At 35.7% G+C, this 12,871-nt stretch overlaps 1 protein-coding gene across 1 annotated transcript in view; it reads left to right on the top strand.

Annotated features, from left to right (window-relative positions):
• LOC149702075 (glucose dehydrogenase [FAD, quinone]-like) overlaps positions 1 to 12,871 on the top strand; it is a 13,479-nt gene extending 608 nt beyond the window's left edge. The window contains exons 2-5 of the mRNA XM_089867253.1: positions 343 to 500; positions 2,209 to 2,383; positions 11,760 to 11,982; positions 12,538 to 12,871. Coding sequence (XP_089723379.1) covers positions 343 to 500; positions 2,209 to 2,383; positions 11,760 to 11,982; positions 12,538 to 12,700 — 719 coding nt within the window. The 3' untranslated portion in view covers positions 12,701 to 12,871. The remainder of the gene's footprint in view (positions 1 to 342; positions 501 to 2,208; positions 2,384 to 11,759; positions 11,983 to 12,537) is intronic.

Here is a 12,871-nt window from a genome sequence, read left to right as displayed (position 1 = left end):
AAATTGGGGAAGCTGAGGCGCGTTAATATGTGATATTAAATAAATTAATCTATCTTAAGTGCCAGTATAATTATGGTAAATATCACAACGTTCATTTTGATCATTAGTGAAAATTGAGCGCAGGTTTTCTACAAGGAGGGTATACAAGAAATAACAACCAATTCAGTTCTCTTTTAAAGGGAGTATAAAACAAATGAGACATATTTGTTTACGTAATTTACTCCATTTTTTCCTATCGTATGTCAAACATGTTGTCAAAATGTGCTAATTAAATTATCCATTTTAATCTATATACTGTCGTTAAAATAGTGTCAGTTTTAAGGTTGTTATTTATAATTTCAGGTGATTTTGGTTCAATTGGTGTTGAGGCGTATGGTTTTATGTTTTCTGATCCCAAAGAAGCTGAGACCGCTTGGCCAGATATTCAATTATATTTTTTAAATGGTCCAAGTTTGTCCGAAGGAAGTTCTACTAAAAGCATGTTCAATCCAGGTGAAAAGGTACTGTACATGAAAGAACTTTAGTAGTGTTCAGGTAAATTTAATATAACTTGTATCTATTTAAATTGAAGTGATTCAGTTATAGTCTCGAAAACAATGCAATGAGTTTCATGTTGCCCAAAATTAGAGATTTGATCGGGAAATTTTGGTCCCTATAGTTTCGTTAAAGGAAAAGGTCAGGTAACATAACATTGTACATTAAAATACAGCCTTTTTCTAAATATAAAAGGAAAAATATTAAAAAATAAGTGATCTCTTTTAAAAACGAGGACTACTACGACGCAATTTGTAAAGTGGCGTCTGCTAAATCGAGCCTTACCCTCAGCCTGTGAGAATTCGCGTTTGGGGTAAGTCGTTCGATTTAGCTAACGTCACTAAACCAATGGCTGCGCAATAGTCCACGTTTTTAAAAGAGACCGCTTATTTTTTTAATATTATTCCTTTTTTATAAATTTTATTTTGTAATAAGAGAATATATATTTTTTCGTTTTTCGCTCTTTAGAGCTGGAAAACGATTGTTTAGTCCCCTTACGACTAGCGCCTTTACCCCTTTTCTTCCCCAGTTTTTGGTGTGACCTGTCGCATTTGGGTGTTAAACTAATTTTCCCGTGAATATTCCACTTAAATTTTCTTTTAGTTGACATTGTTTGTAGGTAGCGTGACAAATTTTTCTTAAAATGAAATTGTTTTACTCCCCGACCGTGTATGGGATTCGGAAAAGTTAAGCCGGGGCAACCCTTCAATAAATTTATTAGTGAATAATTCTAGACACTAGAAGCCGCGCAAAACTGTAATGTGGCAGGGTCCCTCTTGTTTTTAAATGTTTCCTTTTGGAAAAAAGGTCGTTCTTTTAAGGAATAATATTGTGTTACCTAACCTTTTCCTTTAAATTACCAAATAAAGCTCAAAATTAGTTTCATAAAGTTCCTTCATTTTACTATTTTACTTAGTTTGAAAGTTATTTTAGTAACTGTTATTACGGTCAGGCCTTTTGAGAGTACCACTATTACTCATATACATAAATAAGAACAATAACAATGACATTATTCATTCAAGTAATGTGCAATTTTCTTATGAAAACTTGTTTCCTGGCTATGGGGTTTGCCTTTTATTAAAGTTAGTCATTGAGTGACATATTCATTGTTATTGTGCTACATACATTAACACTTTGTTTCAATATGTTTAACCTAACCTTAGAAACAGGATGAATTAAATAACACAAGCATACTTGTTCCCATTTAAATATTCATATTTAACATATACAACAGGTTGTTTCTGAGAAGTCTACCATAAATTAATGGGTGTGTTCTTTGGGTCAGACTGAGTGGAAAGTATCGAAGAGCAAGGGGTCTACAACAATTGGTTACGGAGATATGTACTCACTCAAATTGGCCACTAAACAAGGTCAAGCACATAGTCTTCAATCTATGAACGTTATCTTTATCTTGAAGAATTGTAATATCAAATGGATAGGGGTGTGCATACGCTGCTAAACTAAAGCAATTTAGTCCATATGTGTGACTATATTTATGTTTAAAAGGGCCAACTTTCTGGGAGCCCATATCTCCGAAACAATGAGACGTAGATTATACGTTCCAGTAAATAAATTCTCAAATGGTTGGACCCTAAAAGAACAACCTTTCATTTATGGCAGACACATCAAAAAACACCATGTATACAAATAACCGACAATTTCTTTTCGTTTCAGCTATTAAAAACCTTCCGCTCATATGGTGCTGGAGATGGGTTTGTTATTTTCGTATCACTTATGCGTCCTAAGAGCTCTGGTACTGTAACATTAGCTTCTGCCGATCCGTATGACGCTCCATTGATTGATCCGAAGTTTTTTAGTCATGATGATGATTTACGTCGAATTGCTGCAGGTGTTTATGAAAATTTATTTTGTAATGTAAATATCGATAATAATTTAAGAGGCGTCCTTAAGATATTTCGGGGAAAAGCTGCTTGTTTTAGGAATTGCTTACTTTTTTAACGACGGCTTAAAGAATAGTTCAGTCGCATATACAGAAAAAAATATATATATGGTTATATGACATCAGTATTTTAGTAATAACATTTTAGTTGCCAAAACTTAGGCTCTTAAGCGTCAAGTTTCAAAAGTCTATTATTCTTAGGCATTTGGTTCGCAGTATTTGTGGATTTCACATTATACAAATTGCAGAAATGATAAGGGTCCAGCATCGCAACATTATTTTGAAATCAAACGAACCTGCACGTTCGGCTTTTTTTAGTTCTTAGTAAACTTCCTAAAACGTCGTTACCAGTTAATTAAATTGTGATACAGTAAATGGTGACCTAGTAAAATGTTACTATTCACGAATTTGACAATTTTGGCAGAGCATGTTGTTACATACATCATAGTTGAGAATAATTTCAAAACGATGCCTTTCATAGCTCCATCACAAACATTTTTTGAGATAACTGAAGTCCAAGTTGTAATTTTTAGAGTAGAACTATTTTGAGTCCAACAAATTAAAGGAAGAATTTGTCCTGCCTTAGTATTTTTTGGTGAGTTAGTTTTTTAACATCATTCAGGGGGAGTATAGGTCATGTGATATAATTTTTTGTTACTTCCGGTTTCTCGATTGATAAGATAATACGAGTAAATTAAGTTAGTTGCCAACAACCTCTCGCGATGTTCAGTTAGATTTTTAATAACTTTAACAAAATTAATCATGTTTGATTCCGCTGCGTAATTCTTTAATGATATAGTATAAACCTTTACATGGTAGCTGAGCGTGGTTAATCCTGGACAGTATAACAAAGGCTTAGAGAAAAATGAACAGCAAAGGCTTAATAAAGATTACGCGTAAACGAGACAACAAATAATTATTATGGCTACAGGATATTCGCTCTCACTCGGAAATATACGTAAATTAGAAGGACAGAATTACAATGCATGGGCGTTTGCGACTGAACTATTTTTACGCTCCCAGAACCTCTGGGGCATTGTAATGGGAACTGAAGCAACTCCAAGTGCAACTGATGTGACAGCTCTTAGTCAATATGAAGAAAGGAAAGGACGAGCTTTCGCTATTATTGGGATGGCACTTAGCGATGACAATAGATGTTTCATTGATGGACAAACCGACCCAAAATTTATATGGGACAAGTTAAAGAACATCTATATACCGAAGTCACGAGCAAGAATAGCAGTATTGAGAAGACAATTATACACCGTCAATTACCAACCTGGAGAATCAATGGCCGCGTTTCTGGGAAGAGTCGACTTTGCAAAGAACCAACTTATTGAAGCAGGGAAAAAAATACCGGATACTGATATAACGTATCTATTGATTGGAACATTACCCGATACTTATAGTTCTTTGGTACAATATATATATCAATTAAGTGACGCTGACTTCACGTCAACAAAGATTAAAGAAAAATTGATGGCTGAATACGGCAGGACAACGAGCAGAACACTACAGAGGCTTTCTCAACACACGTTAAATATAAAGGAGCTGTACATCGACCGCAACAAGAGACAAAAGAAAGAAGTCAATCTTTCACCCGGCAACAGTCCACTAATAGAAATAATCATGATCGATGCCAAGGCGAAGATACTCACTATCAAAGTGCAAGTAAATTAGAATGTTACAACTGCGGCAAGATTGGGCATAGAAGTTACGAATGCCGTTCCTATGTTAGAGGTAGGCCAAGGCATCGAACACCACGTTCAAGGGCACAGCGAGGTAGTAGAGGGGAATTCTACGTATCAGCCTGTTATACTGATAGTAATGAGGCCGCATGGATTATTGATTCAGCATCAACTCATCATATATGCAACCAAAGAGACTGGTTCACAAATTACAAGCCAATGCAATTTGACATCAACTTAGGAGAAGGAAGTGCAACGGCGGAAGGCAAAGGAGATGTGTGGATAGAAGTCAAGATAAAGCAGAAGGTCAACCAATTCCAGCTGAAGGATGTAATATACGCCCCAACATGCAAAGAAATTTGATGTCCATAAGATTAATGGATGAAGCTGGATACAAGAGCGTCTTTAAAGGACGAAGCTGTAACGTATTCATCCATACGGTGATTTGGCTTTCGAAGCGCTCTTACAAGACAAGTTTTACCTCCTCCAAGCATCCCCACTAACACAAGGGGAAGAGGAAACCCAAGTATATTGCACCGGCAGTAACACGAACGAATTGGCTAAATGGCATCAACGTTTGGGTCACGTTAATGAAGCCGATCTAAAGACGATGATGAACCAAAAAATGTTGAGAGGACTTCAACCAATAACAGGAGATCTGAAGACATGTAGCGCCTGCATGATAAACAAAAGTCATGCACAATCTTATCATCCGACGGAAGGAATAAAAAGTCGAGAAAAATTAGAACTAGTACAAGCTGACGTTTGGGGTCCGGCACCTGTAAACTCATTGGGAGGTGCTCGATACTATTTATCACTGGTGGACGATTATAGTAGATATATTACCGTATATATCATGCACAGAAAAGATGAGGTCCTACAACATGTTGATACATATCGAAGAAGAGCTGAAAAAGAAACCGGAAAAACGCTTAAGAACATCCGCACGGATAGTGGAATGGAATTTTGTTAAAGGAAATTCGAGGAATATTGTAGAAAGAACGGGATAAAACATGAAAGAACGGACGTTTATTCACCTCAAATGAATGGCGTCGCCGAACGTATCAACAGAACCATCATTGATATGACGCGGACCCTCATGAATGACGCGAAACTACCCGAATCACTGTGGGCTGAACTTGTACTAACGTCAGTTTACATCAAAAATCGTCTAAAGCATAGTAAACTCGAACATGAAGTACCGGTAGAAATATGGACATCTCGCAAGCCAAGTAGCCGGCATTTACGTAGAATAGGATGTGAAGCGCACATGTTTATTCATCGTCAGCAAAGAAAAAACAAGTTTCACCCAAGAGCGAAACGAGGAATATTAATTGGATATGCTCGAAAAACCCTAGGCTATCGAATATGGTTTCCAGAAGAAGGCACAGTAAAGGAAACCAAACATGCCCGAATCGATGAACGAAAGATCGGAATGAAGAGTACAGAACAGCAAAATAATACGATGGAGATGTACTGGTCAGATCAGGAACCAAAAGCACCTATCTCGAACCCACCTAATCCAATAAATCCAATAAACAAAGAGATACTTCCTCGTATGAATGAAGATAATCAAACATCTACAGATGATGAGGATAGCGCAAAATTGCCACCGGGCTGGAAACAAGAAATAGTAATACGTCAAACTGGGAAATCTGCAGGAATGCAAGACGTATATTATCGTTATCGTGGAGGTAGACGATTAAGGTCTGTACGGGAAGTCAGAAAATATTGCGCAGCTAAGAAGATACCGTACGATGCAACACTGTTTCTATTTGGACAAGGGGTACAACCCATGACCAGCAAATCAGAGTCAACATTGTGTACCCAAGAAACGATTGACAATACGATACCATCAAATGCGACTGAAAATATGACCGAATCATTCACGAATAGCGAAGAACAGGGCGATATAGACGATGATGTATTCTACGAATCACACTATACCGAAATTCAAGTCCCTAAAACATTTGATGAAGCAATCAAGTCAGAACAACGTGAAGAGTGGTACGCAGCAATGAAGGAAGAAGTCGCCACTTTAAATAAACGTGAAGTTATGGATACGGTACAACAACCCGAACATTTACATATCATAGGATGCAGATGGATCTATACCATAAAAAAGCAGATCAACGATCAGATCCAATATAAAGCTCGACTAGTGGCACAAGGTTTCAACATGATCCAGGGACTCGATTACGATCAAGCATTCTCTCCTGTCGTTAACTTCACTCTTATCCGATTCTTTATCGCACTATTTGTGGTCATGTTAGGTTGGAAACACTGCCACCTAGACGTCAAGAACGCGTATCTGTATGGCAAATTAGATAAAGAAGTGCATATGAAACTAATACCAGGGTTTCATTCAGTGGACCCTACCAAGTTTTGTTTGCGCCTGAAGAAGGCTTTGTATGGACTACCACAAAGTGGTCGACATTGGCACGACGAACTTGAAAACACGTTTACGAAGATAGGATTTCGCAAATTAAGAGGAACAAACTGCGTTTATTACGTCCCTATGAAGATCGTCATTTTAGTCTATGTCGACGACTTCGCGGTGCTGGCAAATACACAAGAAAACCTAGAATACGCTGAAAAACAAATCTCCGGGATTTACACCATTAAGAACTTGGGTCCTATAAGAAAGTTCTTAGGTGTCACTTGTGAAGTGCTGGAAGAAGGCGGGATTAAATTAACCCAAGAAGAATTCGCACGGCGAATACCGAAGAAATTTAATATCAATTGCGATGAACCAAGCAGTTTACCATTACCGACTGGTGCCAATCTCACAAGACAGGATTGTCCAACAGAAGAAAGGGACATGCTAGATGAATTTCCGTATCAAGCTATAATTGGATCATTATTATTCCTGGCTCAACGGACTAGACCCGATATTCTATATTCGGTTATAGCCTTATCGCAGTCCTTTGCGATAATCAGTCGGCGATATATTTTTAGAAGAACGCTGTAGAGACACATAGGACAAAGCATATCGATATCCGATACCATTTAATCAGGGAAAAATTAGCGGATAACGAGTTCACGATAAGACATGTACCATCGAAAGCCAATGTAGCCGACGTCTTTACGAAAACACTATCAAAACTAAACTTTAATAACTGCGTGGACTTGTTAACACTTAAAAACCATTTATATCATATTGTTAAATTATTATCCAAAGTGTATAATGTTCCTAATAATATATTAAATGTATATTGTTAAAAAGGGGGAGTCTTGTTGGTGAGTTAGTTTTTTAACATCATTCAGGGGGAGTATAGGTCATGTGATATAATTTTTTGATACTTCCGGTTTCTCGATTGATAAGATAATACGAGTAAATTAAGTTAGTTGCCAACAAGCTCTCGCGATGTTCAGTTAGATTTTTAATAACTTTAACAAAATTAATCATGTTTGATTCCGCTGCGTAATTCTTTAAAGAATTACGGGGTCGACTAATCTGCAGGTCCTCTGAATGTCTGAAATGCAGTCCACGGTAGGAAACCTACTATTTGTAGTATGCAGGTTCGGTTCACATTTACAAATATAAGAAAGCAATTCTAAAATTAATTGCCTAACATACAGACGAGCAAAATTAAAGTTTCAACTCTGAAATCTTTTGACTAAAATGCAGTACTCTGAAATGCAGTCCTCGAAAATTATTAATTACAACTCTGAAATCGGTTGACTAAAATGCAGTACTCTGAAATGCAGTCCTAAAAAATCCGAATTTCAACTCTGAAATCTTTTAACTAAAACGCAGTACTCTGCAGTGCAGTCCTCGAATATTATTATTTTAAACTCTGAAATCATTTGACTAAAACGCGGTACTCTGAAATGCAGTCCTCGAAAATTATTATTTTTAACTCTGAAATCTTTTGACTAAAATGCAGTACTCTGAAATGCAGTCCTCGAAAATTATTATATAAACTCTGAAATCTATTGACTAAAACGCAGTACTCTGAAATGCAGTCCTCGAAAATTATTAATTTCAACTCTGAAATCGGTCGACTAAAATGCAGTACTCTGAAAAGCAGTCCATGAAAATAATAAATTTCAACTCTGAAATCTTTTGACTAAAACGCAGTACTCTGAAATGCAGTCCTCGAAAACTATTAATTTCAACTCTGAAATCTCTTGACTAAAATGCAGTACTCAGAAAGGCAGTTCTCGAAAACTATTAATTTCAACTCTGAAATCTTTTGACTAAAAGGCAGTACTCTGAAATGCAGTCCTCGAAAATTATATTTTGAACTCTGAAATCTTTTGACTGAAACGCAGTACTCTGAAATGCAGTCCACGAAAATAATAAATTTCAACTCTGAAATCTTTTGACTAAAACGCAGTACTCTGAAATGCAGTCCTCGAAAACTATTAATTTCAACTCTGAAATCTCTTGACTAAAATGCAGTACTCAGAAAGGCAGTTCTCGAAAACTATTAATTTCAACTCTGAAATCTTTTGACTAAAAGGCAGTACTCTGAAATGCAGTCCTCGAAAATTATTATTTTGAACTCTGAAATCTTTTGACTGAAACGCAGTACTCTGAAATGCAGTCCTTGAAAATTATTAATTTCAACTCTGAAATCTTTTGACTAAAACACAGTACTCTGAAATGCAGTCCTCTAAAACTATTAATTTTATCTCTGAAATCTTTTGACTAAAAGGCAGTACTCTGATATGCAGTCCTCGAAAACTAATTCCAACTCTGAAATCGGTTGACTAAAATGGAGTACGCTGAAAAGCAGTTTAGTCAAAAGATTTCAGAGTTGAAATTTATTATTTTCTTGGACTGTTTTTCAGAGTACTGCATTTTTGTCACCCGATTTCAGAGTTGAAATTAATAATTTTCGAGGACTGCATTTCAGAGTACTGCATTTTAGTCAACCGATTTCAGAGTTGAAATTAATAGTTTTAGAGGACTGCATTTCAGAGTACTGCGTTTTAGTCAAGAGATTTCAGAGTTGAAATTAATAATTTTCGAGGACTGCATTTCAGAGTACTGCATTTTAGTCAACCGATTTCAGAGTTGAAATTTATTATTTTCGTGGACTGCTTTTCAGAGTACTGCACTTTAGTCAACCGATTTCAGAGTTGAAATTAATAATTTTCGAGGACTGCATTTCAGAGTACTGCGTTTTAGTCAAAAGATTTCAGAGTTGAAATTAATAATTTTCGAGGACTCCATTACAGAGTACTGCATTTTAGTCAACCGATTTCAGAGTTGTAATTTATTACTTTCGTGGACAGCTTTTCAGAGTACTGAACTTTAGTCAACCGATTTCAGAGTTGAAATTAATAATTTTCGAGGACTGCATTTCAGAGTACTGCGTTTTAGTCAAAAGATTTCAGAGTTGTATTTAATAATTTTCGTGGACTGCATTTCAGAGTACTGCGTTTTAGTCAAAAGATTTCAGAGTTGAAATTAATAATTTTCGAGGACTGCATTTCAGAGTACTGCATTTTACTCAACCGATTTCAGAGTTGAAATTAATAATTTTCGAGGACTGCATTTCAGAGTACTGCATTTTAGTCAAGAGATTTCAGAGTTGAAATTAATAGTTTTCGAGGACTGCATTTCAGAGTACTGCATTTTAGTCAAGAGATTTCAGAGTTGAAATTAATAATTTTCGAGGACTGCATTTCAGAGTACTGCATTTTAGTCAAGAGATTTCAGAGTTGAAATTAATAGTTTTCGAGGACTGCATTTCAGAGTACTGCATTTTAGTCAAGAGATTTCAGAGTTGAAATTAATAGTTTTCGAGGACTGCATTTCAGAGTACTGCATTTTAGTCAATAGATTTCAGAGTTGAAATTAATAGTTTTCGAGGACTGCATTTCAGAGTACTGCATTTTAGTCAATAGATTTCAGAGTTTAAATAATAAGTTTCGAGGACTGCATTTCAGAGTACTGCATTTTAGTCAAAAGATTTCAGAGTTGAAATTAATAGTTTTCGAGGACTGCATTTCAGAGTACTGCATTTTAGTCAATAGATTTCAGAGTTTAAATAATAATTTTCGAGGACTGCATTTCAGAGTACTGCATTTTAGTCAACCGATTTCAGAGTTGTAATTTTTTACTTTCGTGGACAGCTTTTCAGAGTACTGAACTTTAGTCAACCGATTTCAGAGTTGAAATTAATAATTTTCGAGGACTGCATTTCAGAGTACTGCGTTTTAGTCAAAAGATTTCAGAGTTGTATTTAATAATTTTCGTGGACTGCATTTCAGAGTACTGCGTTTTAGTCAAAAGATTTCAGAGTTGAAATTAATAATTTTCGAGGACTGCATTTCAGAGTACTGCATTTTACTCAACCGATTTCAGAGTTGAAATTAATAATTTTCGAGGACTGCATTTCAGAGTACTGCATTTTAGTCAAGAGATTTCAGAGTTGAAATTAATAGTTTTCGAGGACTGCATTTCAGAGTACTGCATTTTAGTCAAGAGATTTCAGAGTTGAAATTAATAATTTTCGAGGACTGCATTTCAGAGTACTGCATTTTAGTCAAGAGATTTCAGAGTTGAAATTAATAGTTTTCGAGGACTGCATTTCAGAGTACTGCATTTTAGTCAAGAGATTTCAGAGTTGAAATTAATAGTTTTCGAGGACTGCATTTCAGAGTACTGCATTTTAGTCAATAGATTTCAGAGTTGAAATTAATAGTTTTCGAGGACTGCATTTCATAGTACTGCATTTTAGTCAATAGATTTCAGAGTTTAAATAATAAGTTTCGAGGACTGCATTTCAGAGTACTGCATTTTAGTCAATAGATTTCAGAGTTGAAATTAATAGTTTTCGAGGACTGCATTTCAGAGTACTGCATTTTAGTCAATAGATTTCAGAGTTTAAATAATAAGTTTCGAGGACTGCATTTCAGAGTACTGCATTTTAGTCAAAAGATTTCAGAGTTGAAATTAATAGTTTTCGAGGACTGCATTTCAGAGTACTGCATTTTAGTCAATAGATTTCAGAGTTGAAATTAATAGTTTTCGAGGACTGCATTTCAGAGTACTGCATTTTAGTCAATAGATTTCAGAGTTTAAATAATAATTTTCGAGGACTGCATTTCAGAGTACTGCATTTTAATCAAAAGATTTCAGGGTTGAGACTCTAATTTTGTTCGACTGCAATGAATTTTAGAATTGCTTTCTTATATTTGTAAATATGAACCGAACCTGCATACTACAAATAGTAGGTTTCCTACCGTGGACTGCATTTCAGACATTCAGAGTACCTGCAGATTAGTCGACCAAATAGTAAAAACCTTTACAGTATTCAGAACAGAAAAATGGTATTGTTTCCGTGTAACACATGATTTATCCAATCGACTTGTTAATATTAATTGTTGAAACATTTTTAGAAAGGATCTCCGTTGAAGCTGAACTATTTCACAAAGGAGTTTTAGAGTAGCCCGGAACTCCCCGTTCCGTATATTAAAATAAGTAGTCTTGTAACATGAAGTCTCCTAATCATTTTTATTATGTTATTTACGATGGTTTTACATACCCAGAGTGGCTATGAATTTTTTCAGTGCCTTTATACAATTCTAGACGCTGTGTTATTGATTCTGCGTTAAAAGATCGAAGCTGAGTAAAAATTGAAATTCATATTCATATTTGCTGCTCAATTCTGTTACAGGGATGAAATTTAGTCTGGATCTAGTTAAAACGGAACCTTTTCAAAGGCTTGGTGCGTATTGGCCTGATGTACAGTTTGAAGGTTGTGATTACGCCAAAGAAAGTGTGGAACAACTTGAATGCATCGCTAATGTGGCCAGTCAACCCAGTTACCATCCGACATGCACTTGCAAAATAGGCGATATTGAAAAAGACGAAACCGCTGTCGTTAATCATGAACTCAAGTAATTTTCGAATGAGTTACCAATGTCGAATATAAATTTCAGAAAGTGAAGCAAAGCTGTAGTTTATAGTACGATTTGAGAACACGAGCTCTCCTCTTCTATCTAGCTTTCTGGTCGAAAAAGTATAAATCGACCAATGACATCTTTTTCCTCTCTAGCTCAGGAGAAATTTACGGTTTTAGAATAATATACTTCTTGTTGATCTTAGGCCTAGTAGCTCAGATCAGATCTGGTAGATGTAATTCGGTTTGACTGTGTTATTCAAACTTGAGTTTTCAACTCAGTATCCTTAGAAAGCTCTACTTACGTTCTGTTTTTTATTTGTCTTGGTAAAATCACCAAATTGGATTACTTAAAAATAAGAAGTGCGGTTGATTCGTAATTAACTTCTAGGCAGTTCAACATCAACAGACGTCACAATTTAATGAAAAGCCCGCAAGGGTACCTTGTACCATTCCATTTTTAAATTGCTTTTTACAATTCACAAAAATTAATTTTGTAACATGTTGTAGCTTTCCTTTAATACGAAATTATTTTTCTCATTTGTAATTACAGAGTTTATAAAGTAAATGGTCTTCGGGTTGTAGACGCTTCCGTTATGCCGAAAATTGTTTCTGGAAATACAAATGCTCCAGCAATCATGATTGCGGAAAAAGCTGCCGATTTGATCAAGATTTCCAGGACGAACGATGGTGAAAAGCTTCGTGTTGAACTCTGAATGTACTAAACTCTTCATGAGCCGCAGATTAGAACTGCATCGAAATAAGATTGTTTGAGATGTTACACGGTCACATCTGTTAACTAATTAATCCATAATAAAGCATCTACTTACCTTTTCCATTTAATATCGAGATTTAAGAAGGCGAAAATTTGATAAAAATGAACACAA

Source organism: Phalangium opilio, unplaced genomic scaffold, assembly GCF_054372755.1.
Source record: "Phalangium opilio isolate 3A_F unplaced genomic scaffold, DU_Popi_V2 ptg000019l_1, whole genome shotgun sequence".
Taxonomy (NCBI): Eukaryota; Metazoa; Arthropoda; class Arachnida; order Opiliones; family Phalangiidae; genus Phalangium; species Phalangium opilio.
Note: the sequence above shows the minus strand (reverse complement) of the source record. Positions and strands in the feature narration are given on the sequence as shown.